A 24,823-nucleotide genomic window follows, 5' to 3' on the forward strand; every position below is an offset into this window, starting at 1 on the left:
ACAAAAGACACAACCAGGCCGGCGACTTGCATGCATGCGAGACCAATCGACCCTAACCCAATTGATCATTGTGTCCACGGCGTTTCAGGTTCAGGAAGGAGCCGCAGTTAAGCCTTACCTGCTTTGTGAACTTTGTGAATCTGTTTGAACATAGTTTTGTACCAATCTTTGGGCCTGTCCACAGTCTGCAGGAAAAAAAAAAAAAAAATAGTTCTTCAAACTCAAAGTTTCCAAAAATCAAAACACAGCCATTAGATCAGCTAAGAACTAACCATTTTTAATGAGAAATGGTTACAAAATCTAACAGTGAATTGATTCAACCTTGAAATCATTTAAGCTTTCACTCCTTCACGCTGTTTGCCACTAATTTGCAACGAACAATTTAGTCCACATTAATTTAGCATTACCTTGAACAAAAGAACACTATGTGAAGAATTGACAATAAAGTTGACTTTGATAAAGTTGACTTTGAACACTAAAGGATTTTTTTAAATAAATTCAGGCATGAAGGGGTTAAAATTGCATGAAATGTTTTTTATTGCTTTTTATTTGATTATTCCACCAACACTGAACCATGGGCTTCCATGTTCACACAGAGAAGGCAAAAGTGCGTGCGACAGTGCACGCAGCACTGGCACAGACGAAAAATGGGTTAATTACTGCCTGGTTCACCATGACAACCAACTCAGTGGCCACAAAAATGCTTGTCAGCTTACAAGAAGGAGCATCTGTTTATGTCTTTTCCCGACTCTTATTTTGACTTTCTATTCTTCCGGTTTCTCTCTTTTTCTTCCCCCCATTTTGTAGTTCAGCATGTAAATGTCAAGAAGCTTCTAAATGACAGCTGGTAAAGTCTTAACAAAGACAAGCCTGCAAACTCTTGACAGGAAGAGACTTTCTGAGCTCACTAGACAATACGTGGAAAAAAAAATACATAGAGAGAGCTTTTAATTTGGAGTCAAAAGGTGCTGGCAGCTGAGAGTGATGTCTCTTCTGTAAGTGCATCACATACAAGGACCACACAAAAGTTACAAAGGACACACATGAGGCACAAACCGAGCGGCTAAAGAGAGACTTCACCGTGCGAATGGCAATAGGGATGCCCGAGTCGTCCACGGGCCCGATGCCTTCGTAATGAGGGGCTTTAATGACCGACACCTTCTTCTCTTCCTCTGAGAAGCGAGCAATGGGGACAGTGCTGCTGATGCTGGTGTGACCTGAAACCACGGACTCTCTGGTGATCGACTCACTCCCCTCTGCAGAGAAAAAGAAGGGAAACAAGATACAAAGAAGGTACGTTTTTCTTTGCTATAGTCAAGAACTTAGTCCAGTATTCAATGCATTTAGCTTGTTCTTATCTTAATCCAGTCAGATTAAGATAAAACGTCTTAGTATTCTTACTGATGGCTGTATTACTCTAAGAAATTTCCTTTTCTGGAGGTTGATTTTACCAATAAGGATTTAGGATTTGACTGAACTAATTCATGAAAAAAAAAATTAAGAATTATTCAGAGTTTTTGTGTGAAATATTTCATTGATTTACACACATTAAATCAAAACACCTTATGCTAAGCAATTCAGCAAAGGCCAAACCTTTTTGATTGTTCTTTTTAGTGATCATGGACAAAATATAGCTGCAGTTATTATAAACCAGCTGTAAAGTCCAAAATAAATATAAGAAAGCAGTTAAGCAGTCAAGTGCTGCAACTTCCTTGAGATCCCTTAGATCAGGGGTCTGCAGCCTTTGGTTCCAAGGCCTCTTTTATCCCTCAACTCTGGCTCTTTTTCTTTAAAGAAAAATGCAAATGCTTTGAAAAAATAAAGGGAACTGGTGTCTAAAGGAAAAATACATTCAGATTGTTCAACATATAGGAAAATAGAACACCGTTTTAATTCAATTATTTTGTAAGTAATATTAATGGCCACAAACATAAACAAGTGTATTTTTCCAAACAGCAAAGTGGGACTTAGCAGCTGTAGTTGGGTTTTGGTCAGTAAAAAACTGGACCAAATGGCTCTTTTAGCATTAAAGGTTGCAGACCCCTGCCTTAAATCAACAGATAAAAGTAAATATATATATATATTAAGCTTAAATAAATGACATAACTCACCTGAACTTCTGCTTTGCCTCTGGAGCCCAATGTGGAGTGAGGCGGGGGGTGGAGGATATGACGGGGGGGACATGGGTCTCTGCGGAGGGCCAGCGCTTCCATTCATGGCATGAGAGAGGACTTGGCCCTGCGAATGACCCGTACACAACAATAATAACTAACGGTTTCATAAGATGCACAGAAAAAAATGTTGGTGATTTAGTACCCGAACAGTTGAGAGATAGACTTTATAACCACTAAAACATTCTTAAAGCAGCCAAACAGAGCAGGAAGCAGAAACAGTTCCACATTTACCATATCTGCATCTCTTGTTATTTCAAAAATACTGATTTAGGAGTTAAGAACGGTTAGTGAGGTTAAGGGAAACTAGCTAATCACATTAATTTAAACGAAAAGGACATGTTTAAAACAAAAAGAGTACAAAAATACAAAAAAAACAAAAGAAAAACAATCACATCTTTTCATTAGTTTATACAAACAATACAAAACATGATAAGACCAGGACAAAAGACTTGTGTGATTTTCCATTTTACTTTAATTTAACATGAAAGGATGCAAGTTCAAAGTGAATAATTGCAAAAAAATATGTCTTTCAAAATGAATGAATATGCACAATAGGCAAAAAGTTAGCACCTCATTTAATCCAATATTTGTTAACTATTTTTATATTAATAAAAAAAATTTGATTGTATTTCGCACCAGCACAAGTGAAATACAATCTTATAAACTCATTTAAATACTTTTATCCACTGTTCCACTGATATAAAACACTAAAAAGATGATCATTACAATCTAAAAAACAAACACTGCAGCCATAAATAAATGAGCACGTCTAGTTAAAGTTAATGTCAGGACGATTAGAAGAAATAGAGTTTGTTTACAAAGGAAATGCTTAATGTTTTCTTCAAGACAACGACACAGAAGCTTAGCTTCAGTCCAGTATTGAACAAGTGCTTGTAAAGTCATATTCTTTACTCAGCTGAGATCAGTGTTGGACACATTCATGTTGTCTGATCAAAATCAAAACCAGAAAACCTCAAATGTTGCACAAAGATGTGGTTGTAACAGTTTACTGCCCCATAAATTCAGTCACTTTACAAATATTGAGCCAATTCCAAACACTTGCTGACCCAAGGCTAGAAGTTTAGGCAAGTGGACACACACCCGACGTGACTACATCAGGAATGACTGAATGAGAGCTGAAGAAAGAAGGTTGGTGTTTATTCAAAGCTTCATCTAACCCACTAAACGACCCGTTTCAGTAGTTTTTGCACACAGACTCACAAACTCAGACAAAAAACATGAGAATGCACTAACCCTTGTCTTTAAACTACCAATACAATTAATTTATAAAGAAAGAAAATCAATGTAAACACAAAATGTTTCATTTTCAAGAAAGTAGGGAAAACAAAAAGATAACTTTTAAGCCTGGACTGTATTTCCTTTTTTCTGTCTTTAAAAAAAAGGTTTAAGGGGATTTTTGTTTGTGTTTTTTTACCTGTTGTGATACACCTTACATACCCATTGAACTGCCGTTACCACACCCTAGCCCTAATCCACACACACACACAAATTTGATAAAGACTGAACTTTTTTCTATCTCAGACTCTTTATACGTTTTTAACTTTAGATCTTTTTAATCAAAAAGTGCAAAAATAGAAAAAAAAGTTGAACAAATGTGACAGGGTAGTGCAAAGAGGAGAGACACACAGACAAGCCAATAGTGTGCACTCATGAACAAGGGAAAAGTACAGGCTGCATTGAAGTTTCAGATGCAACAGGTAAGGGAACAGAGTGTGGTTAGTCAAAGACAAAAAAGTTGATTGTATATAAAACTGCATAGAGGTTTGGTTTAGGGACAGCTTTTTTTCATTCAACCATGTGTGTTATAGAGGTGCCTTGTTGGGATAATTACATTAGTGACAGTGCCTGCTGCAGCAGTGGAGCCCACAGAGGTTGTTAGAGCATCATCAGGGCCAACAGTGGATGCGTAGGCCGAGACGTGGCTCAGGGTGGGCGATGGCGTGGGAGAAGCACCAGGTGAGTCCAGGCCACAGATCTGCAGCTCATCCAGCAGACCCGCTGTAGACGATGAGTAGTGGCTGAGGGCAGAAACCGTCACGGGGGAAGCTGAGGGTGACGCAAAACCACTGACGCCCATGGCGGTGTGGCTTGGCTCACTGCTCGCACCGGCTTTCATGCCAGCTCCACTAGCCACGTATGGGGTAGGCGACAGAGCCTTGGGCGTTAGGCAAGACGCATAGTCAAGGGATTCAGAGCTCTGGCAGCGATGGGTAAAGCGCCCTGCCATGGGGTCAGGGGAAGGAAGGCCCTAGTGTTGGGGGTAACAAGGAGTTGACAGAAGAAGGAGGGAAAGAGGCCAGTGCTTAGTTATATCACCTATTAGCCACACTGTCAAAAGGGTGTGGAAGTAACACATTTGCCCAGCTGAGGTGAAACTGCTGCTTTGACGCCACAAAGTGACATGAGGCTGTAGCATCATCCTCTGAAGCAAGAACTGTGAACTGAAGAGGCTCTGTTAGTTCAAACACAATGCAAATCCATGAGTAACAGGAAATTCAGCTAGCACTCATGCAGTAGATTTTTCACACAAATATTGAATCAGTTTTGTCTGTTCTATAGCAGCTTTAGGCCGACCAAACCAAAGGGCAGCATCTGATGTTAACAAAAACCACTGACCGTATTTGAGAACTGGACCAAGTGAGTGTGACATCATCCACAGAAAATGGCTTACTTCTGGCTCCAACCAAATGAAGTCAATTCAGTTGCCATTTTTTCGCAATACAGGCATTGCTATGTTGGAGCCAGACATCGTTGGGAGGCAGTGATTGGAGTCAGTCTGAGTCAATGTTTCCATGGCAACCACTCTCGCCAATCAGGAGGGAGCTTGTTGCCGGACCACATCCCAACCACTTAAAAGCAGACTCGCCATTGGCTACACAGAATCAAACATTTCAAATGTTCAATGTGGGTCCAGCAGGCACCACATACTTTGATTGAGGTATCTGATTGGTCAGTTTATAACCTGAATAATTTGTACTACAGAAAAAAAATAGGATTTTAAAAAACATTTTAAAAGGTAGCAGAGCAATAAAAGCTGTGTATTTCTCTATAGAAGCACTTCCTACTTAGAATGTGAGGGGGGCGGGGTTACTCAGTCCAATTCTCATATACAGTCAATGACAAAAACTTTGAAAAAGATCAGATGTAATGTCGCCAGTATGAAACCCTTTAGTCACTCAAGATGCCACAAAGAAAGCAGATCTTGTGTTGTGATGGCATCCACACAATTCACAGCAGCACTTTGCACTCTTGTCAACAATGCGTGGTCAGCTATGTACCAACAGTTCTGCAGGCGAAGGTCTTGGTGATGTTCCAGACGGATGCTTTTGAGTCTCCACTTGGGATGGAGCTGTTGTGGGGGCCCGATCTGAGACCCTGAGTTCCACTTTTGGATCGAGCTTCAATGACGCTGAGCTTTTCTGTTTCTCCTCTCCCAAGTTGACAGGAATGGGGGCTGTAATTGTTATGGGTTGTAAAAGGTGGGGTTCCTTTTTTGTTGGTGGGGGAGTTGGTGAAGGGGAGCCTGTGCTCTGGCTCTGGGGGTGGGTATCAGGGTGAGTGCTGAGGTGAGCGGGAGGGTCAGGGATAGTGACAGGGGTTAGTTTAAGGGAAGAGAATTTACGCTCCTGGGGGTTAGCAGTGTTTATGGGCTGATCATCCGGTCTAACAGGATTGGTGCGGGTCTCCGAGTGAGAGTAAGAGGAGCTACTTTTAATGTTGTATGACTCCTTCAGAATCACTTTGTCGTTATTAGTGAAAAATAGCGTTCCAGGATTCAGATCTTTAGCCAGAGTGATGATGGGACTGTAATCTGGAGGATTAGTGCCAGAAGGAGAGAAGTGAAAACTCTCTCTTCTGAGGGGGGGCAGTGGTACAGGACTGATTTCCTTATTAGACAATAAAAAGCAGCAGCCATGTAAGTCCACACAACAAAACAAGAAGATCATAAGCAGCAGCAGAGATAGACGTCACAAAATTGTTTGGAATTCTGCAGAACTGAAAGATTTAAAAAAATGATTCTTAATAAAGAGTCTCAGTAGAATGATTGTGTCCATAGCTCCTTACCAGCAACAACATGAGCTCTCAGTCATACAGTATGAGAGGTATCTTACCTGTGTGGGGGACTTTTTGTCTTGAAGGTTAGGTTTGACACTTCGAAAGCCTTTGGCTGCAAGAGATGAGCTGCTGGCATCTCCATTTTTAAGACCGTCAGTGGCACTGCGAGAGCGCCAAGACTCTGGGGAGATATTAATCCTATTAATTAATTAATTCTCTGCTGAATCCTTGGAACGGTTTTATTCATTTAACTTCAGATTTCTCATGTCAGAGTGAAGATCTTAACCAGAAAGCCCAAACACTTACCCAAGTCTGACGAATGAGACTCACTACCTGAGAAACAGAAAGTACACAACAATAAGAACTGATTCTATGGGGGGTTGCATTCATTCCCATTAGGACTTGAACTACTCCTCTTTGGATAATGTCAGTGACTATCAGCTAGGAGAAAGGGAAACTATAATTGAATGAAGAAAATTTCATATTTTCAAAAGGAGGACACAGGCAAAACAAAAACATCCATCCATATTCAGCAAACTGAAGAAATAGAAAGTTGACCAAAGTCTCTCAAATGGATACATGCGAGAAAATCTGTTCTGAAAAATGACGGGAACAAGCACATTACATTATGTTGAAGCAAACTAAATGGTATTCCTGACTAAATCGCAAAGGTATCATGTTTCATTGTAGACTTCTTAGCTGATCTGCTTCTAATGCTAAAGAGTTTAAAAAAAACTTTATGAAGATTTTTTAATTTTATACAGCATCTGTCACATTTCTTTGAAAACTCTGTTAAATTTAACCATAAATTAGACACAACAGCCAAAGCAAATAAAAAAAGACAACAATAACCAACTCAAACCTTTGACCAGATGAAAACGTCCATGTTAAGTATCACTAACGGGCTGATTTTCAAAATAAAGCAAGCAATTAATGATAATTACAATAATAAAGCAGCAAATAATAATAATAATTAAAGCATTAATTAATTGAGCTCAACGAGGCAGCTGCAGCTTTTTTGTCAGTCCAAAATGCTCACTGATGTGGGTAAAGCCAAAAGTAGAATTTGAGTGACCCTCATGCTCTGACCAAAAGTGAATTCTGGGAGGGCTCTTCAAGCGCTGTACAAAGCTTTCATCATGTTCCGTCATGCTCTGATCCGTGTTTGTGAGTGTTAGTACCTGTGGCCAGATTGGGTGAGCTCTGGACCCTCTTCATGGGGGCGAGCATGAGTGACAAGGCCACACTTTTGCGAGCACATCCTCCACTATCTGAGGAATCACAGCCACTTTATGATCAGCAAGGCCAAAGAAGCAGAAGCAAACATGCACATGCACCCCCATAATGACACACACAAAGAGATGAAATCTAAAAGGAAACACAGCGGTTACAGGGAAAATAACATGCATTTTTAACAGCTTACAATAATAAAATGTTTGTGCCTGAAAGCAACCCAAAAGGCAAAGCACACAACCAATAACAACAAAACAGGTAGAAAACATCAGTTATGCCAGAATTCTTAAGTTATAATCATCTAAACTAACCATTTTTTATGTTACCCAACATCTAAAAGCAGTAAATGCTTTATTTAAATTTTAAAAAACTGTTACCGTAATTCTTAAGCAAAATTATTTTTTTATGGATTTATGTTAAATTTTCCTCATTGGGTTATTCTATAACAATACCATAAGGTAAACAAAAATAATGAAGGTTTTTTTTCCGCTATTTACAATAAATAATACAGAAAAACAGACAACCAAGTGTTTCAGGTTTGAAATATGACAAAAACCCTCTCCAAAAAAGTCATATATAATGCACACATGAGCACATGAATAAAATAAACCAGGAAGTGACAGACATAATTATACTGCACAGACTGTAAAAAACATCGACCAATCGAGGTGCGACGTCATCCATAGAAAATGCCTTACCTCCGGCTCTAGCGAAATGACGCAAAATCCCTCACCATTGCTTCCTGATACGGGCGCCAACATGTTGAAACTGATCGACAGTGATTGGTCCGAGTAGCTCTGAGTCATCGCATCCATGGCAATTGCGACACTAGTTGTCGTAGATACGATGACTTATGGCGACTCGGATCAATTGCTGTCCATCGGTTTCAACATGGCGGCGCCCATATCAGGAAGCAATGGTGCTCCCTATTTGGGAACCCGAGACGGGAGGGGTTGAGCTGTCCATAGTTTTTACAGTCAATGGTATACTGTTGCTGCGTGTTGTACTAGAAGCCACTGCTGGTTGACTCGTCACTGGCTTTTTATGTCACTCCAGCATGGTTGCCAAATCTGAGAATAGCCTGCTGGAAATGTGTGAGCGCAAGACAAGGTAGACTAAAAATACAAAACAAAACAAAAAAAGATTGCAAACCACTCTACGATAAATCCAAATTGGTAAAATAAGGGCAGACTTACAATGACTATAGATGAGACAATGCAGCTTAAACTCAAGTTAATAAAATCCCCAAGTGAACCAAAATATTGAAAAACATCCTCAAAAAAAGGAAAATAAAACCTTTAACAGATTAAGATTGAGGTTTTTATGGCATCCATACCTGTATTCATAATGAAGAGCACTTCTCACTGATTTACTGGAGGGGAGCACTCTTTCCTGCAAAACAAAGACAAAAAAGATAATATAAGAAACAAAAAAAAAAACGTTTTTAGAGTCAGAACATTCTATTATCTACAGGAGTAAAAAAGCTGGAGTTTTTTTTGTGAAAAATATAATTTAGTAATAGTATGTCTTCACAAAAAATAATTTAGAAGCAATTTGTTTCGTTCAATTTTGCACTTGTCTTATTTTTTGGCACTTGCAACCTTTAGCTAATAAGCTAGCTAGTATGAAATTATTCACAACTAGCGCACATCCTCATGATGAAGCATTCTGAGTATTCAACTTTTTTTTAAAGACAAACGGGAGAATTTCTTGCACTCTTTTACACAGAATTTAAGTCGATGAATGCTTTCAATGCCCCCTTTTTTAATTAAAATATATCTAAGAAAGCCTTTATGAAACCACCCTGAAAAAACATTTATTCACATTCAACAGTTTATTTTTTCCGTCTGCTTTACCTTTTATTTCTGCTTTATGGTGAGTTCATGCATTTTTTTAGCTTTACTAATATTTTTTCTCCAATTGTTTTAATATCTTTAAAGAATCTATACTGCTTTTACAAAGGGAAGTTAGTAGCAAATGGTAGGAATTACTGTCCCGTTCTCGGTCACCGCACCACTTTTCTGCACGTTTCTGTGTCAAATCCATCTATCCATCTTCTGAATCGCTTTTGAGGTCATGCGTTTGCTGCTGGAGCCTATCCCAGCTACAGCGGGGTGAAGGTGGGGTACACCCTGGACGGATTGCTTGTTAAACTACACACTCGCATTCACATCCATTCTACATCAATTTCAGAGTAACCAATGAACATGAACACAAAAACACAGAATGAGGGGCATTGAGGATCAGCATGAAAAAAAACAACATTATTCAGTGTTTTTAATTTTTTAGATAATTATCATATAGTCACATACTTTGACCAGCTAATTGGCATGCTCTCTTGCCGAACAAGTTGTATCCCAACTTGTTCACCAAGTTGACATCCTGTGATGGACTCTTTCCCTGAAGACATCTTCCCCCAACTCACGGTATGCCCTCATAAATCTGTCAATAAGACACAAGACACTCACATAACTGTGTCTGTGTGTGTGTTGATATGCTTTCTGGGAAAGTTACACTATTTGCCTTCTACAGATTTAATGAAACTAGTTTTTTTTTCTTAGCTAATCTTAAAATGCTTCTATCCTTTAGGATATGATTTACAATTTGAGGATTTGCTTCTGACTCCAAAAGGAAGCCAAGTTCCCACAACGAGAGAGTGTAAACAGATTTAGATCCCCATATTATAAGTAATACTCGACCACACACATGCATACACCCATGTAGGCGCACACTTCACACACAGACTGGTAAATCATGGCTCTGGCGTCGCAAGCTGTCTGCGTCCAAATGATGGTCAGATTATAGGCAGCATCATGTTTCTTTGGGACAGATCAGCGGCGACACAGCAGCTGTGACCATGGCGTTCTGCTAAGGCAAGGCACGGGAAGAAAAAGGCTTCAGGCTTACTTGCTTTGGATCCGCGGGACCTTTAAAGAGAAATTAAGCAACTCCCTCTGAAGTTGGTGGATGGATTGCATGCACTTTATTATGCACATTTACCGTATGGAGGGAAAATGTTCCATTAATATTCATCAAGTGCTTCTGAAAATTGCTTACTGTATTATTTACAAGGAAAGCAGCGGGTATAAGTGTCAATAAATACTTTGAAATTTACCATTCATGTGATAAAGTTAAAAAAAGAAAGATTCTCAAAGAACAGAAATGAAACACGCTTCGTTCTTCTTTGATATCATGATCATTTTGAAGGCCAGTGCACTTCGTAAGGGTCAAGTTTTTCTGGAGTACTTTAAAAAATATATATATATTTTTTCTGTGGTTTATCTCCTGCCTACAATTTAAGTTGGCCACTTGGAAACTGGCAGTGTTTATAATCACTGGCTGTCTGGTTGAGGAGCTGCAAAATACACAACTGAGTAAAGAAGCCCAAGAAATCCCGGTTAAATCCAACCTCAAGCCCATCAAGCCACTTCAGTCTGTTGAGGAACTCAGAGAACGGCTGGATTATGAGTCCTAAAGGTTTTTAAAATGACTGATTATACTCTCACCGGGTTAGGAAGATTGACCTGTAGCAATGCCTGTTAAAAAAACAATATAAAAGCCACAAACTGTCAGATTAGCTGCCCTTCATGACATTGATAGTTGTCAAAAACCAGAAAAAATTTAATAGAGATTTAATTGTTGCTATTGCTCAGAAGATAGAGATCTCTCGGTTTGGTCAGTAATTTCATATAAAAAGTCCAAGTGAAACCTGTCCCTTTGTGCAATTCAGGAGGCATTGTAAAGGTACAGTTGGAACACCTACATCGGACCATAAAAAGCTGGGATTAAAGCACATCTAACAAGAAAATTAAGTACTAAATTTGTCTGGCTTTACTAAAAAGAATGTTCAGAATGAAAAAGAAAAACAACTTTACTCATGCCCTGAAAAAGCTAGAACGGATGCCATTAGTCACTTCAGGCTGCCTTGGTAGAGACAATACAAGCAAACAAATCCCACCTACCCTCAATCAGATTACTTGGACTTTTTTTCTAACATCCTGTGCCCTGCAAGACAAAGCCTCTTCCCACGCTTGCAGCCCTGTACTGTCAGAGTAATGACTATAAATGCATTATTTCAGCTTGTGCATGCTTCACTCCTAATGACAGGAACATGTTTCTACATAGATGACTTATTTTGAAAGGCTGCAAAAATAATCAGAATTCTTAAAACATTGTAATCGTCCAATGGGACATAAATTTTTAGTCCACATTTCTGCACCAACTAGAAAAAAATCTTTTACTTTGTCAATAAATATAATAAAAATCCTAAGGTAAGTGTCTTGTCTTTTATGAATTTAGGATAGGATAGTTTTCCATGTCAGTTTCTCATTGACTGTACTGCAGGTGCATGTAGGTTTCAAAACACAACATATGGAAATTTTGTACTTGGGGCTCTTAATAAAATAAAATTATTTTGATCAATAGTTAAACCATCAGTGGGAAGTGAGCCGACACTGGAGAGATAATGGGCCCTGGGGTCTTGACCATGGACAGGCCACTCTGAGAATGAGACATACTTACAAGTTGTCAACAGATTAAGCTCCTTAGCAAATCTATTTACGGACTTAAAAGACACAGAAGTCATCACAAAGGCATTTTACATCACAGAGAAAGTACTTTTTTTTTCTTTCAGCTCCATATGTTGAGTTTTTTGTTAGACAAACAGAAGGATAAAGATAAAGTCTATCCAGAAATGTTTCTTGCTCTTCATGATGTGTCACCTTCAGCTGTTTGTGATGGGCGTTTCCACTGGACAAACATAGCTCTATACAAGTGACCACCGGCCCCTCAGTCTGGTTGTGGTCCTCAGAGAACAACAAGTGGGCGACAGACATGTATGCCCCCTTATCTTTTTATGGTGCTGTATCTGCCTTCCTTGATTTATATGATTGCCCTCACTCTATATGTTTGAACAAATGTTTTCTTTTTTTTTCACTTCTGTTCCGATAAAAAAAAAGCTTTCTGAGGAAAACTGCAGGCCAGCGATCTAAACATGTCAAAGAACACCACATCTTCATTTTTCCATGTGTCCAACAAAATGAAAAACAAAAAAAACAATGTAGGGCATTTGGTTGAAAGGAATTTGGGTTGCAATAATCTAAAATTTCAAAGGAACAAGATAAGCTCAGATATTCTGTAATACTTTAATTTCAGCAATTCAGTAAAATCTAACTTTTGGAATTGGTGAAAGCAATTTTTTTGGTTATTTTCTTTAAAAGGAAAGAAGAAAAATGTCCCTGGAGATGCAGCATAAACTTCAGCTTTAGCAGTTAAAAAAACAGATCAAACTCACAGGACTAAAGATCCATCCTTAAAAGGCAGACTTTAGATCTGCTTCATTCTTCAATAACTGTACTGGAGCCAAGTTATTTTAGTGATGCATTTTTGTGGCAAAAAATGTGGGGGAGTGCAGACTTGTGGTGGGAAAAGAGACAGAAAAATAAAGATGCAGGAATGAAGGTTACTGTATGTGTTATGAAATGCCCATTTTGCTTGATATTAGGAAAATTAATAGCCTAATACTTGACATAATGTTTGTTGTCAGTATCTTCAAAATAACTTGAATGAAAGGAATTTGATAAATGTTCTATGACTTTCTACAGAAAGTGATTTACAGATTTTGTTGTTACGTTTTGAACCTGGATTCCTTTTGAACCACATTAATTAAGAATTTTTTTTTTTGGCTTTAGTTACTAACTGTTGATACTTGATTGGTTCCATACATTTGATCCCACAATAGACTTAAGAAGCATGACCTTAATTGTTCATCAAAGGAAGGCCTTTCTTATTTCAATAGTAAGCTAATCGTTAAGCTTCCTCACACAGCATATTGCATTATCATTCCAGTTCATTCCAGCCCATCATCATCATCATCATCATTATCAACACACTTGTGATAACAGTACAGTAACACTTGGCTCCTCATTTAACTGCCAAACGTGTCACAGAAGTGTTAATTTACTGCAAAAGTACCAACTTGACTAAAATATCTAATTTTTTAATGAATGTACTACATCCACAGTAATGGGTCACATAATTATTACATTTACTTTTTTAATTCAAACAATAATGTGGCTCCAGCAATAAGTTTTAGCTGAACTTTACTGGGTTGCTAATGCTCTGAAAGTATTTTGCCCATTTCCTATTTAGACTTACTACAGCGAAGTTCATGGTGTGCTGCTTATATGTGTGTAAATGTATCTTTATGTTTCTATGTACCGCACAAAACTGGTTGTATGTCATCTATGAAGTTTGGCCATGAGGCTAAAAGTAGCAAAATCTTTTAAGGTGATCGGAGATTAAATGTGTAGAAGGTTAGAGAGCAGAGAGGCCGAACTGAAGAAATTGGAATTTTAAAAAATATTAACTAGCACCATTTGCAATTTGTTCATGTTAGGCAGCACTAAATGACATACTGGCTCTTCCTTTTATCAAAGTACATGCAATGGTGGATCTGTTTTTATTTTTATTTTTTTTTATCTCATTTTACTGCAATATTTAGGAGTAGAAAAGCAATTTTATTCCTTTGACTTTTATCAATTTATGATAAAAGTCTTTGTATCTGTAAAAGAAATTCATTCTGGCTCTCTTTAATGCATATTTGACACCTGAGTTGACATCTTCCTTTCTTGCCTTTATTTCCAAATTGTCATTTGAGCTGACAATACAGCAGGGAGGTGACCTGGGTTTCCTTTTTACTTTCTTCTACTGTCATCCATTGGAAATAAAAAAATAAAAAATCTCCATCTTTCATTAGATTACAGCGAAGTTTTAACATAGCGAGGGTTCATTTGACCTCCTTTAAGGTCAAATACCATCTGTGTGGTCAGTCACCCCAGAGATGGGACTACATTTCTTCCTTTTTTAAACATTTCTTAGCTCAAAAAGTTATTTGGTTGACTGTTTGAGATTATTTAAATATAGTTTAAGAGTTTTAAATTCTTCTGAACATCTGATCATATGGCAATTGAATAAAACTGGACACAGACCAATTAACCTCCTGTTTTAAAATTCATAGATATTTTTTCTCTTCATTGATATTACTCATGCACCAGGTTGCAAATTCAGATGGTTTTTTAGTTTCTCTCAATAAAAAAGGAAATTAAAGGCAAGTATTTCCTTTTATTTTTAAACTGGGTTTAAAAATTCTACATTCCCACTCAAAAACATATCAAAAATGTACTCGATCTGAAGGTACAATTGTTTTGATACAGTTACCAAATGGACTTAACGGGTCTTAACTCAGAACACTCCTTTGCACCTGTATTTTGCACAAGTACAAAGCAGCTTGTTGTTAGATGTAGGTCAGTTTTGAGGAAATGCTTCATCGGGACTTTGTAACTGTTCCACCAGCACATTACTGCCACTAGTTGAACAACAGCTACCTCCAACAATGTGTCCGTTATCAGCATTGTTTGTTCAACCTTGCCACTCATTAGTAGACCCCCCTCTGTCTCTAAGAATGAATAGACCGGGTCAACATGCTGACCCCGCATGCCCGCTCTCTGCTCATGCCGCAAACAACAGAGGGCCATGTGTTCTGCAGATTGCATCACAACTCCGCTAACAAGCAGAGCCATTGGCCTGAGAGCGCTAATGCAATTATGTAACACAAGCTCTGGTGCTGTGTGTCAGGGCTCGAGGGAAGGAAGATGGAATCCAATGTGACAAGTTGGGGAGTTTGTTATTTGCTCTTTGCTTAGATCTTAAAATGAAACCAGTGGGGACGGTTCTAATGTTCATGGCCAGTACAAGACAAATTATGTAAATTGACATGGAAACTTAGCACTTTGCCAACTGGAGTGTATGGATATTTCATCACAAAAAAGTAGCTATTATACAGCAAACATTTGTCGATGCATCTTATGGGAAGCACTATCGACAGAAATCCAACTGTAATACATGACTGAGATCACAGTAGATGTCCAGGCTTCATACATTGCAAAAGCCATTACTTGGTCTAGGGATGGGCCGATATAATTTTTCTGTCCGATACCGATAACCGGTATTTCCCCTGCAACTGTGGCCGATAGTCGATATTTGCAGATTCAGATACTTAAGTGTCTACAGTAACACAAAGTTTAGATTTCCTTTTTGTTTATATATTTGAAATGCACCATTTTTCTTTTACTAGACAATCACAGTGTACTTGACCTTTTTAACATACAGCAAAGGATCTCAAAGAAACAAGTATCACTTTAAAACTTTCATATAAATATATCTGTAAGCATTTTAACCATTCATGTAAATCATGAGCTCCCCATTGCCGGGAATCTATTAGGAACAACATGTACACCTATCAAAAATAACATTTACCTGAAAACAGTCAATTACTGACAATAACTGTAAACACAAGCTTCCCAAATTATTAGGAAAAAGTATACTTTAAAAAAATAAAGTGTTTTTGAAAACAGAAGCATACAGCTTTATTTTTGTTATACCGGCCCGATACCAATAAACTCCAATCATGCAAATATCTGTGGATACCGATACTGGCATCTATCGACCATCCCTAACTTGGACACAATATAACCAGCAAATGCACAGATACTTGCATTGGGAAAATGGATGTCAAACCATTTCAGAAATGACTAATAACCTCTCCTGCTTTTAGTGCTCATGGAATACTGTAGTAGACACAAACTTCCTACACATGAAGTTTTTTTTAGAGCTTTTAGGATAGTAAGCATTCTAATCACACTCACAACAGTAAAAATGTTCAAATTCAAACCTACAATATCTACTATCTGATTCAGGAGCTAGGAGAGATCTAGCATTATGTCATAAATGACACACATCAACACAAGACAGGAGAAATTGGAAATAATAGAAAATATATAAAGAAAAAAAAACCAAAACAAATTACAGCTCTTTAATTAAATTTTAAAAACAACTGTTTTTTATTGGGTACTGATCAAGTTTTAAGGTCACAGAGAAAAATAAACCTTTCGGATCTGTTTGACGAACGACACAAACACGCAGACCAGCTATCAGAACAAGCAGAGATTACATTCTCCACACATAGTTTGGATTCTCCAGGTACCAGTGTCAAGTGCTGAGCTTGAAGATAACAGCAACTCGATTAGCCGAGGTGCCATATTTGATGTCATAGGACAGGACTTCCAAGAAGCTCCGGGATCTTTGACATTTGACGTCATTTTTATTTTAATGCCTGGCAATTAACAGATAGTGTTTCCACAACCGTTAGTAGATGTATTTGAGGGATATTCCTTTGGCAGTCCTAATGAGAAATTACTCATTACTTTCAATGTCAATTACTTTCCATGATAATTTTTAAGAGTTTATACAGGACCGACAGGCTCTGACATAAGACCCAGTTTGTCTGCTTTACTGTTCAGTTTCAGATGGAAGAAATAAGACAATAAAGATAAAAACAACACGTGACTGAAAAGAGATAAAAAGGCTTTAGTTGCTTTTTTTGTGCAACTTGTTACAAACAGCTGAAACTGACCTGTCCCCCATTGAACGTGGTTTACGAATTGAAAAACTTGCAATCTATTTCACAAATAGAATAATTGAGGCTCTTTTTATTGTTCAAAGGCCACAAAGTTTCTGGATGCATTAAGAATGAGGGCCATCCCTTCTTGTGTTCACCTAGAGTCAAGGTGACATTCCACAACACCTTTGAGACCACTCTAATGTCGAGAATGGTGGATTGCTTCTGTTGAATGGGAAATGAGAAACCACGAAAAAAGGTGTAACCAGACACTGGAAGTATAAACAGCAAAAGAGAAAAATGAGATTTTGGGGCATACCTGAATTACAACGAGACTCTGGGAAGTTCTGAAGGGTGGTGTCGCTTTTTACTTGTTCAATTTATATTTAGCCATAATCTATTTCAATATATATAATTAAAGTATATATATACTATATATATAAAGTTGAATTGTGTTTATTTTTGTTACAAAACAAGTATTAAACAAAGCAGGGGATTTCTTTTTTCTTAAAAAGGAGGCATTTCCTGAAGCTATTTCGGATTTTTATGACAACAGCACCCCTGTCCACTTTAACTAACAAACAAAAAAATCTCTACTTGCTCTGTAATTGTGGTTTTGGCAGAAAAAGGTAAACCCAATTCTCTATTGCTGTAAGGGGTTTTAAAATCTATTTAGATGTCTTAACTGGCATTTTTGGTCAAGCATCAAATTTCCCAAGCAAGGAAATAAAGACACACAATAACTGAGCAGGTGGCGGTACCACGGAATTCATAGTGAAAGGGCAGGTAGAGAAATGAGGTGGCAGAAAATAAAATAACTATACAATTTGAATTATTTTGCTGTTTTTGCCATTAAAAATAGCTTGTGCCCTCATGGTCCTTGCCTTCAGTTTTATAAAAACAATGCATCAAGCGAAAAAAATATATATTAAAAATGGAAACTTACCTTCATAAAACCAAAAAGCTGAAGGATTGCTTGCTAAAGGGTCAAATAAAGATGAGGCGCTGCGAGTCCAAGTTTCTTTATTCTCCAATGATTTTCCTTCCTCTTTCCTTCCTAAACTTGGAGTCCCCTTTCTTTAATTTCCAGACGTTACGCCGTCTAATGCCTGAAGAGCAACAAGACAACAGAGAGGGCAAAAGTTAAGAGAGGGAGCCAAAAAGAGGGAGTGACGAGGAAGGAGAGTTCCCTGTTTGGGTGAAGCTGTGATCAGATAAGGTTATTTTCAGACTAGGGCATGCTCGTCTATGAGACTGGAAAAATATCCCCCCCTGTGTTAAAGGGTGGGGGCTATGGGACAGGGCTCACTATCTCTAGGTTTGCATGCATGCACACCACGCATTAGAATATGCACCTGCACATGTGCGGAAAGACTTTGTCTGCCGTCTATTATTACAGCATACAGAAATACGTATATGCTTGTTGTAATTGCATAGTGCACATTACTTCAGGTGGGACCCACTTTCGACTTTCGACAGCACGAGTGGCAGGCGTGGGATGCATGTGGGAGAGCTTTCGTCCTCCAGTCTATCCTCTCAGGTTTTAATGTCAAAGTGTCAGGATGTAAAAGTGGCCGTCTCTGCACGAACACCAGCAGGAATGTTCTCAGCTGAGGTTTTCCGCTCCTTTTTTTATTTGTCTAAGTGTCAGTTCCAGACTAAAAGGAGGGGCCTTCTCAGCTAATGACTTCTACGTCAAACTCTGTCATTTCACGAACATCGGTAAAAACACGTCCTGTTAGCTACATGTCAAGTCCGAAAATATAAAGGATCCGTCAACTCCCTTGTTCGTCTTTCTGCTGTGTAATCCAAATAGGAATGTATATTTGGAAGTGACCACACACATGCACAAACAGGCCGAAGATACACAGGAGAGAGGTCAGACCCCAGACTCCCAGCTATTCCCAGAATGATGACGTAACCACTGCAATTAGCTTTTCATACTTAGGGCAGAGACACCTAAATCCAGCAGAACAGCTACCGGGCAAATGCTATGTGGATGGCATCTACCCACTCCAATTAAACTTGTTCACTGACCCACAAATCGTACATCTTTCACCAGGTTTTCATCCAAAACTTATGCTTGCGCACATAAACATTTCCTAAACCAAAATCCAAGACTTGCCAGATCCCAACTCTAATATTATATATGTAGAGCTGTTCTAGATGAGTCTGTTTCAATCTGCCGTTGATGAAGCGGAAGTTTAAGAATTCCAGTTACCCACAATCCTAGTTTTTGGAGTGCTTTGCACCGGCCATCAAGCAGCAGCTGTCCTCCAGAAACTGCTGATCACGTGCCAAGGATCACAGAGAGATGGTGAAAAGCTGCTAAGTGACAGGTGCTAATGATGGAACCTTGGGGCCAAAAATCAGGGCAGTATCAGGGGACCAATAAACTCCTGCTCTAAAGCCGCGTCCTCACTCTTATTACAAATATTATCAATGAGATGCTTGTATCCTGCAGCCTAATGCGCCCCCTTAACAAAAACATGTCCTGATGAGGCATGCATCCAACATCTGACAAATACCAGGAAATGCTGGTGAATGTTCTCCATCAGAGATTGACATGACTGACTAGGTTTTGCCATCAAAGGCTTAACTTCAAATAAACAATTCCAACATGAGCTCCTGAATGGCATCATTAAAGTACCAGAGCAGACTTTTTTTTAAAAAATTCTGCAGTAACTGACAAACTTGCACTCAAACACACTGACACTTTGACCTCTGAGAAACTCCAGACTACAGTATTCAAGTCGGCATGGTCTCACTCGTATGGTTTCAACACCTAATTCATTATCAGCTTCTCTAAGTCTGTGCTATTTCTAGTTAAGTAAGTGGCAGGATATAAAAAAAAACAGAAGGAGATTGGAATACATGAAACATCACTTTGACAGGTTTAAAAAAAAAAGAAGAAAGCCACACACATGACTTGTTTAGGTGGGAAATGGAAATGAGACTAATCAAACGGTTGTCCTGTCAATCAAAAAGAACAAACTAAACAGCAAAAACGGGGCTATTTTGAATTTGAAAAGATTATAAATGAATGAGAAGATTATCCAAATGTATGATTGTTTACTAAATGCAAGTAATATTCTAAAAAAGAAAATAAAACACTTCAAAATTCAACTTTAAAAGTTAATAATTGAGAGCAGAAACATTCAACTTGTTAGTGACCATAGCACAAAGCAGAAATGGAAACTATTTGATGACTTCATGAAACTAAGTCTTGCATAACAAATCACAAAAGTATTGCTATCGCATCATCAGCCTGTGCTATACGCATATCGCCAAAGACAGCAATAACTGCAATAAATGGTTACCTTGAATATTTACAGACATGCATAGACAGAGGAACCTTGATGTTTCAAAACGAAAAAGGCTAAGCGCACACTATCTACATTGTTCTTAATTTTGTCCATATCAGTTTTGGCCAGTACTACCAGGATGGTGGATAACTATTCTTTTCTCTGCATTTCCAAACATACAACCAACATTTTACATTTACAGTATAATTTAAGTTATTTTGACTTATTTAAATAAAGCTGTTGCAATGAAATAGAAATTATGTGTTAGTTGTTGGGGTTTTTTTTCTCCTTTTTCTTCATGTATTGTCGTAGCAATACTGGTCACTAAATTCTCACATCACAAGTTTTCCTCTGTTCATGCAGCCCATAGAACTAGGCCTGCACAAAAAAAAAAAATCGTAAAAATTATCATCATAGCAATATCAAGCTGTGCACTATGCATATCCCAAAAGTCGGCAAAATTGCAATCAACGGTTACCTTAAATTTGCTAAAACATGGTGTGGCAGCTTGAAGTATTTAACAAATTCAAAAAAAAAATCCATTTATGCATAATTTAAGTTATGTTGACTCTTATTTGAATTAAACTGTTGCAGTGAAATAGAAATGCTTTTGGTTGTTTTGCTTTTTGTTCATGTACCACAAGTTACATCGTCATATTTATCAATATTGATCACTAATTTAGATTAGATTTAGATTAGATTTATTAATCCCACGAATGGGAAATTTCCTTGTCACAGTAGCATGGAGTTTGGCACAAGTATGTAATACCACATAATCGCGACTTTTCCTCATATTGCGCAGCCCTAAACAGAACTCTTGTAAACAGGTGGAGTCCACATCAAGTCCTAAAGAATTAGGATCCTCACAAACCCATAGCTCATCAAAGAGTCTGTTTGACAGGAAGCTACAGTAGCTACAACTTCAGAGAACGATACTCATGCCTTTGTTGCTGGTTGAAAAAAAAAAAGAGGTACAACTAAACTTAAATGGAGATTGCAATGCACAGATTTCTTCTTCTGTTGCAAGATTCTAAAAATAGGAAATTTTAGGTTCAAGAGTAGTGTAAAAAGGGTCCACCCTGCCTCATATTCATATTGTAGCTGCGATTGTGGTCAATAAGTTGGCGATCTCATAAGAGCTAAACATTTTACAAAGACAATTTTTATTTTCCTACGCTGTTCAAATAAAAACAATCACATTTAAACCAATGTATTTGTGATTTTTTTTTACTACTTGGCAAGCAGCCCTGAGTAAAATCTTGATGTCAGACCAATGTTGGTAGATGAAAAGACGAGTGCTAAAGGTCTCTTGAAAGAAAGCTGGCATATCCTGCAGGCAGAGCCTGTAGGCGTTTGTGTTAGACAGCTTTATCACCTCGTCAATTGAGTCATGACATCAATGTTTGAAGAGCGGCAGCGAAACTAAGACATATGAAGAAGGGAAGCACCGACGGATGTACTGAACGAAAAGAAGGAGATATTCAAGTTGGGGAAATTATCATTTGATTCAGAAATTTAGGAATTACTTGAATTCCGTCAGGGATTGTGCTATTAATCATCAATGCCTCTCTAGCTGTGGCGTTTCTTCTCTTCAGCCAGGTATTCACCGATGTAAATAGAAAAGCACCACTCAGGTACACCTGTAGGGCAGGCAGGCCGGGGTGGGAGTGGTATGAGGTTCCCAGAGAGATAATATTACACATTGAAGCCTGTTGGCCTCCCCTCCCATGTTCACCCAACATTCAAATTAGCCATCCAGATCAAATCAACTCCAGCTTTTATGTTCTTGAATCGTTTCCTCCTGACATCATCCCTTCAAAGTTGAATGTTTTGGAGATGCAGAGCACTCAAAGCAGGAATTAACCTTTTTTTTTCTGGACTTCGGATGCATCGGCTCCAAAGAAACTCAACTAACAGCCTTAAAGCGTTCAATTTAACAGCAAAAGAGGAAAAATAGAAAATCTCCTGAGATTAAACTACAAAACTACAAAGGAGAAAGCATACATTTATTGAAGCCAAGACACCCAAGAAGCAGTGTTCCAGCAAATCTAGTCTAACAATAGAGATCAGCGTGACGGATGGGGGGGCTTCCACTATTCCATGCTTGCTTTGAAATCTGCATCCTTCCTTATATTGGTTAGGCTTTGTTTTACAGTCAATGCACAGTAATTATGTTTTCAGCGTTTGGTTTCCCATCTTCCTTTGATGGAAAAGGACCAGCGGTGAGTCCGCAGGAATGCACAGAAAAAGCTGCGGGGCTGATGCAGCCACCTCGTTTTTTTCTGCAGACTCCACACAGGAACGCCTTTCGTTCACGCACAGACAGACAGTCCAGCTTCGGAACTTTTTTTTATGCAATTCCTCTCCGCACGGTTCTATGATATTGCTGCTTACCGTTAAAAAAAAATGACCGCCTCCTGCAAAATTCCCCGTCAATGCGGCTGTCCTCCAAGTGACAGAAGTAAAGTTGTCAGTTCGACGCGCGCGGCTGGAGCACCAGCAGCGAGAGCGACAGCGGCTCTGAAGCGGGTGGGGGCGTCCCTGTGATGAAACCGTACACCTGTTTTTTTGTTTTTTTCCCCCTCGCGCGTTGACTCTGCCTGTGTCAGTAGCTCCCTCTCCAGGGGGTCAATGGGCCTCGAATAGCAACGCACTGACGCTGTCTTTAACCTCTTTTCTCACGGCATAACCGGCCTCGGAGAAGGCGGCTAGGCGGCATGCTTGTCCCGCGCTGTCCTGCGCCAGTCGGTACCGAGGTCCCGACTCCGCCGAGGTTGCAGCACCTGCGTCCGTCCAGATATGGGCTGAATCTTCCGTTTCCGTCTGCTATTAGTCAATGATGCCGCGGCGCAAAATGGCCACTGTTTTTTTTTTTTTTTTTCATTCAGCAACTGAATAGCGCGAGCTCTTCATTGGGTCGCCGCGTAACCATGGAAACGCCATTTCAATCAGTGCTTGCCGACAGCAGAAAATAATAGAAAGTGGTGCTTTGCCCTTTGTTTGCAGCAGAGACACTTTAAGGAATGACCTCATATGATGGACCGAGAGTCTGTTAAAGCTCTTCTATGATGTACAAAAAAACAGACAGACCATCCATTCAAGATGTGGACATCTTGTTTATTCTCTACTCAGACAAAGTGACTGAAATATTTAAAGACCCACTTCAATTAAAATGTTTGGTGTTTTTAACATGTTCTTGTTGCATTTTAAAATTAAGCTCAAAATTGCAGTTCTGAGTATTTCTTTGTTCGAATTGATGTGAATCAGGAGCAGACGAAAAAATGCTTGTAGTTGTTAAGCAGAGGCAATAGCCGGGCCACAAGCTTCCTGCCGTGTTTCATTCTGATGTATCAACTTGCAGACGACTAGATCCATGTACGTCTTTGTTTTCCTCTTTTGAGCTACCATCTGGCTAAAAACTGTACGGCTGGGTAGCTCCAATATCGCTCACCATTTTTGTTGCACTGCAAATGTTAGGTTGGGCTTGTGAGGGGCTGTAAGCCAGCAAGCCAGAGTGTAAACAAAGGGATGATGGGAAATGAGCGCAGGGCGTGCAAACACTCTCACCCACAACCCAGAGCATAATTTCTGATGAGCTCCTGTATGGAGTAAAACTAAAACAAAAATTGAAAGCAAAAAAAAAAAACCAAATCAAAGCAGAATAAAAAATTATTGAAAAGCAAATATTTAATATTTTCACTTGCAACTTAGAAAGTTTTATGTGAAACTTAAAAAGTTTTGTGTGCAACGTGGTGGCACAACTATCACTATGCTGTGGAAAACAACCGTTTTTTTTGGGGGGGGGGGCTAAATGCGGTGTAACATCACTTGGAATGCTTTTACTACATAGAAAGATGATTGAAGTGGAACTTTAAGAATATAGCAACACCATCTTCATAATATGTCATAACGAGGCATCTTTGTGTCTGTTTATCACTCATCATTAATATGTAGCTTTTAGAGGTCTGGTGACTTGATACAAAACCACAGAAAAAGCTGGTATATGATTTTGCATTTATGAATTTTAATTCAAAAACGTACAGCTAATTGTCAAAACAGAACATTATGTAATGATTAAAAAAAAAGTTAAAAAGCGTAAAACAGAAAAGCATACATTTTGATTCAACTCAGAAGCTATATACACAGCATGGATTTATGCAGTTCATACATCACAAGTTCACCAAGTTTCAAGATGTTTGAACTTTTTAAATGAGTCATTTGGGTTGTCAGTCTGCGAAATGGCACATTAATATCATTCTATTTATTAAAGCAACAGTGGTATTTAATGGTCAAGTTAACCATAAAGAGCTCTTTCCTCTGTCAACTCTAAAGGTGAACAAATTTAGACCGGTATTGATAGCTGACCTTTGAGAGGTGCCAGCAAGACCCCATCTGCAAGTGTGTGTGTGTGTGTGCGTATGTGTTTATGTGGATGTGCAGGAATGCATTCATGCATGTGTTTGGTCTTTCATCACTAGTTCTTACGTGCAGAATGGACGGTCATTGAATGTTGCAAAGAAGGGGTTTTTTTTTATGGTGCCATGTTATCCACAGACATACTATCAGCTATGTATTTT

At 38.7% G+C, this 24,823-nt stretch overlaps 2 protein-coding genes across 37 annotated transcripts in view; one reads left to right on the forward strand and one right to left on the reverse strand.

Moving 5' to 3' along the window:
- The window catches only part of LOC144981248 (sorbin and SH3 domain-containing protein 2-like), a 55,097-nt gene that overhangs the window by 22,690 nt on the left and 7,584 nt on the right, over positions 1 to 24,823 (reverse strand). For 13 of the 35 annotated variants that reach the window (XM_078943743.1, XM_078943742.1, XM_078943728.1 and 10 more), the window contains exons 1-10: positions 22,641 to 23,160; positions 17,888 to 18,050; positions 8,821 to 8,876; positions 7,433 to 7,522; positions 6,558 to 6,584; positions 6,308 to 6,432; positions 5,474 to 6,082; positions 2,112 to 2,238; positions 1,081 to 1,256; positions 119 to 185 (exon numbers count right to left, since the gene is read on the reverse strand). In XM_078943743.1, the coding sequence (XP_078799869.1) occupies positions 119 to 185; positions 1,081 to 1,256; positions 2,112 to 2,238; positions 5,474 to 6,082; positions 6,308 to 6,432; positions 6,558 to 6,584; positions 7,433 to 7,522; positions 8,821 to 8,830 (1,231 nt within the window). In that variant the 5' untranslated portion in view covers positions 8,831 to 8,876; positions 17,888 to 18,050; positions 22,641 to 23,160. Of the gene's footprint in view, positions 1 to 118; positions 186 to 1,080; positions 1,257 to 2,111; positions 2,239 to 4,026; positions 4,444 to 5,473; positions 6,083 to 6,307; positions 6,433 to 6,557; positions 6,585 to 7,432; positions 7,523 to 8,820; positions 8,877 to 17,887; positions 18,051 to 22,640; positions 23,161 to 24,823 lie in introns of those variants that run through there. The other 22 variants (XM_078943746.1, XM_078943745.1, XM_078943754.1 and 19 more) reach the window with 7 other exon arrangements.
- The window catches only part of LOC101157755 (toll-like receptor 3), a 41,099-nt gene continuing 17,433 nt past the window's right edge, over positions 1,158 to 24,823 (forward strand). The window contains exon 1 of one of the 2 annotated variants that reach the window (XM_078943757.1): positions 1,158 to 1,293. The gene's annotated coding sequence lies outside the window, so the exon portion shown is untranslated. The remainder of the gene's footprint in view (positions 1,294 to 24,823) is intronic. The other variant, XM_078943758.1, reaches the window with a different exon arrangement.

Source organism: Oryzias latipes (assembly GCF_053564925.1).
Source record: "Oryzias latipes strain Hd-rR chromosome 1 unlocalized genomic scaffold, Olatipes_Hd-rR_3.1 chr1_Y".
Classification (NCBI taxonomy): Eukaryota; Metazoa; Chordata; class Actinopteri; order Beloniformes; family Adrianichthyidae; genus Oryzias; species Oryzias latipes.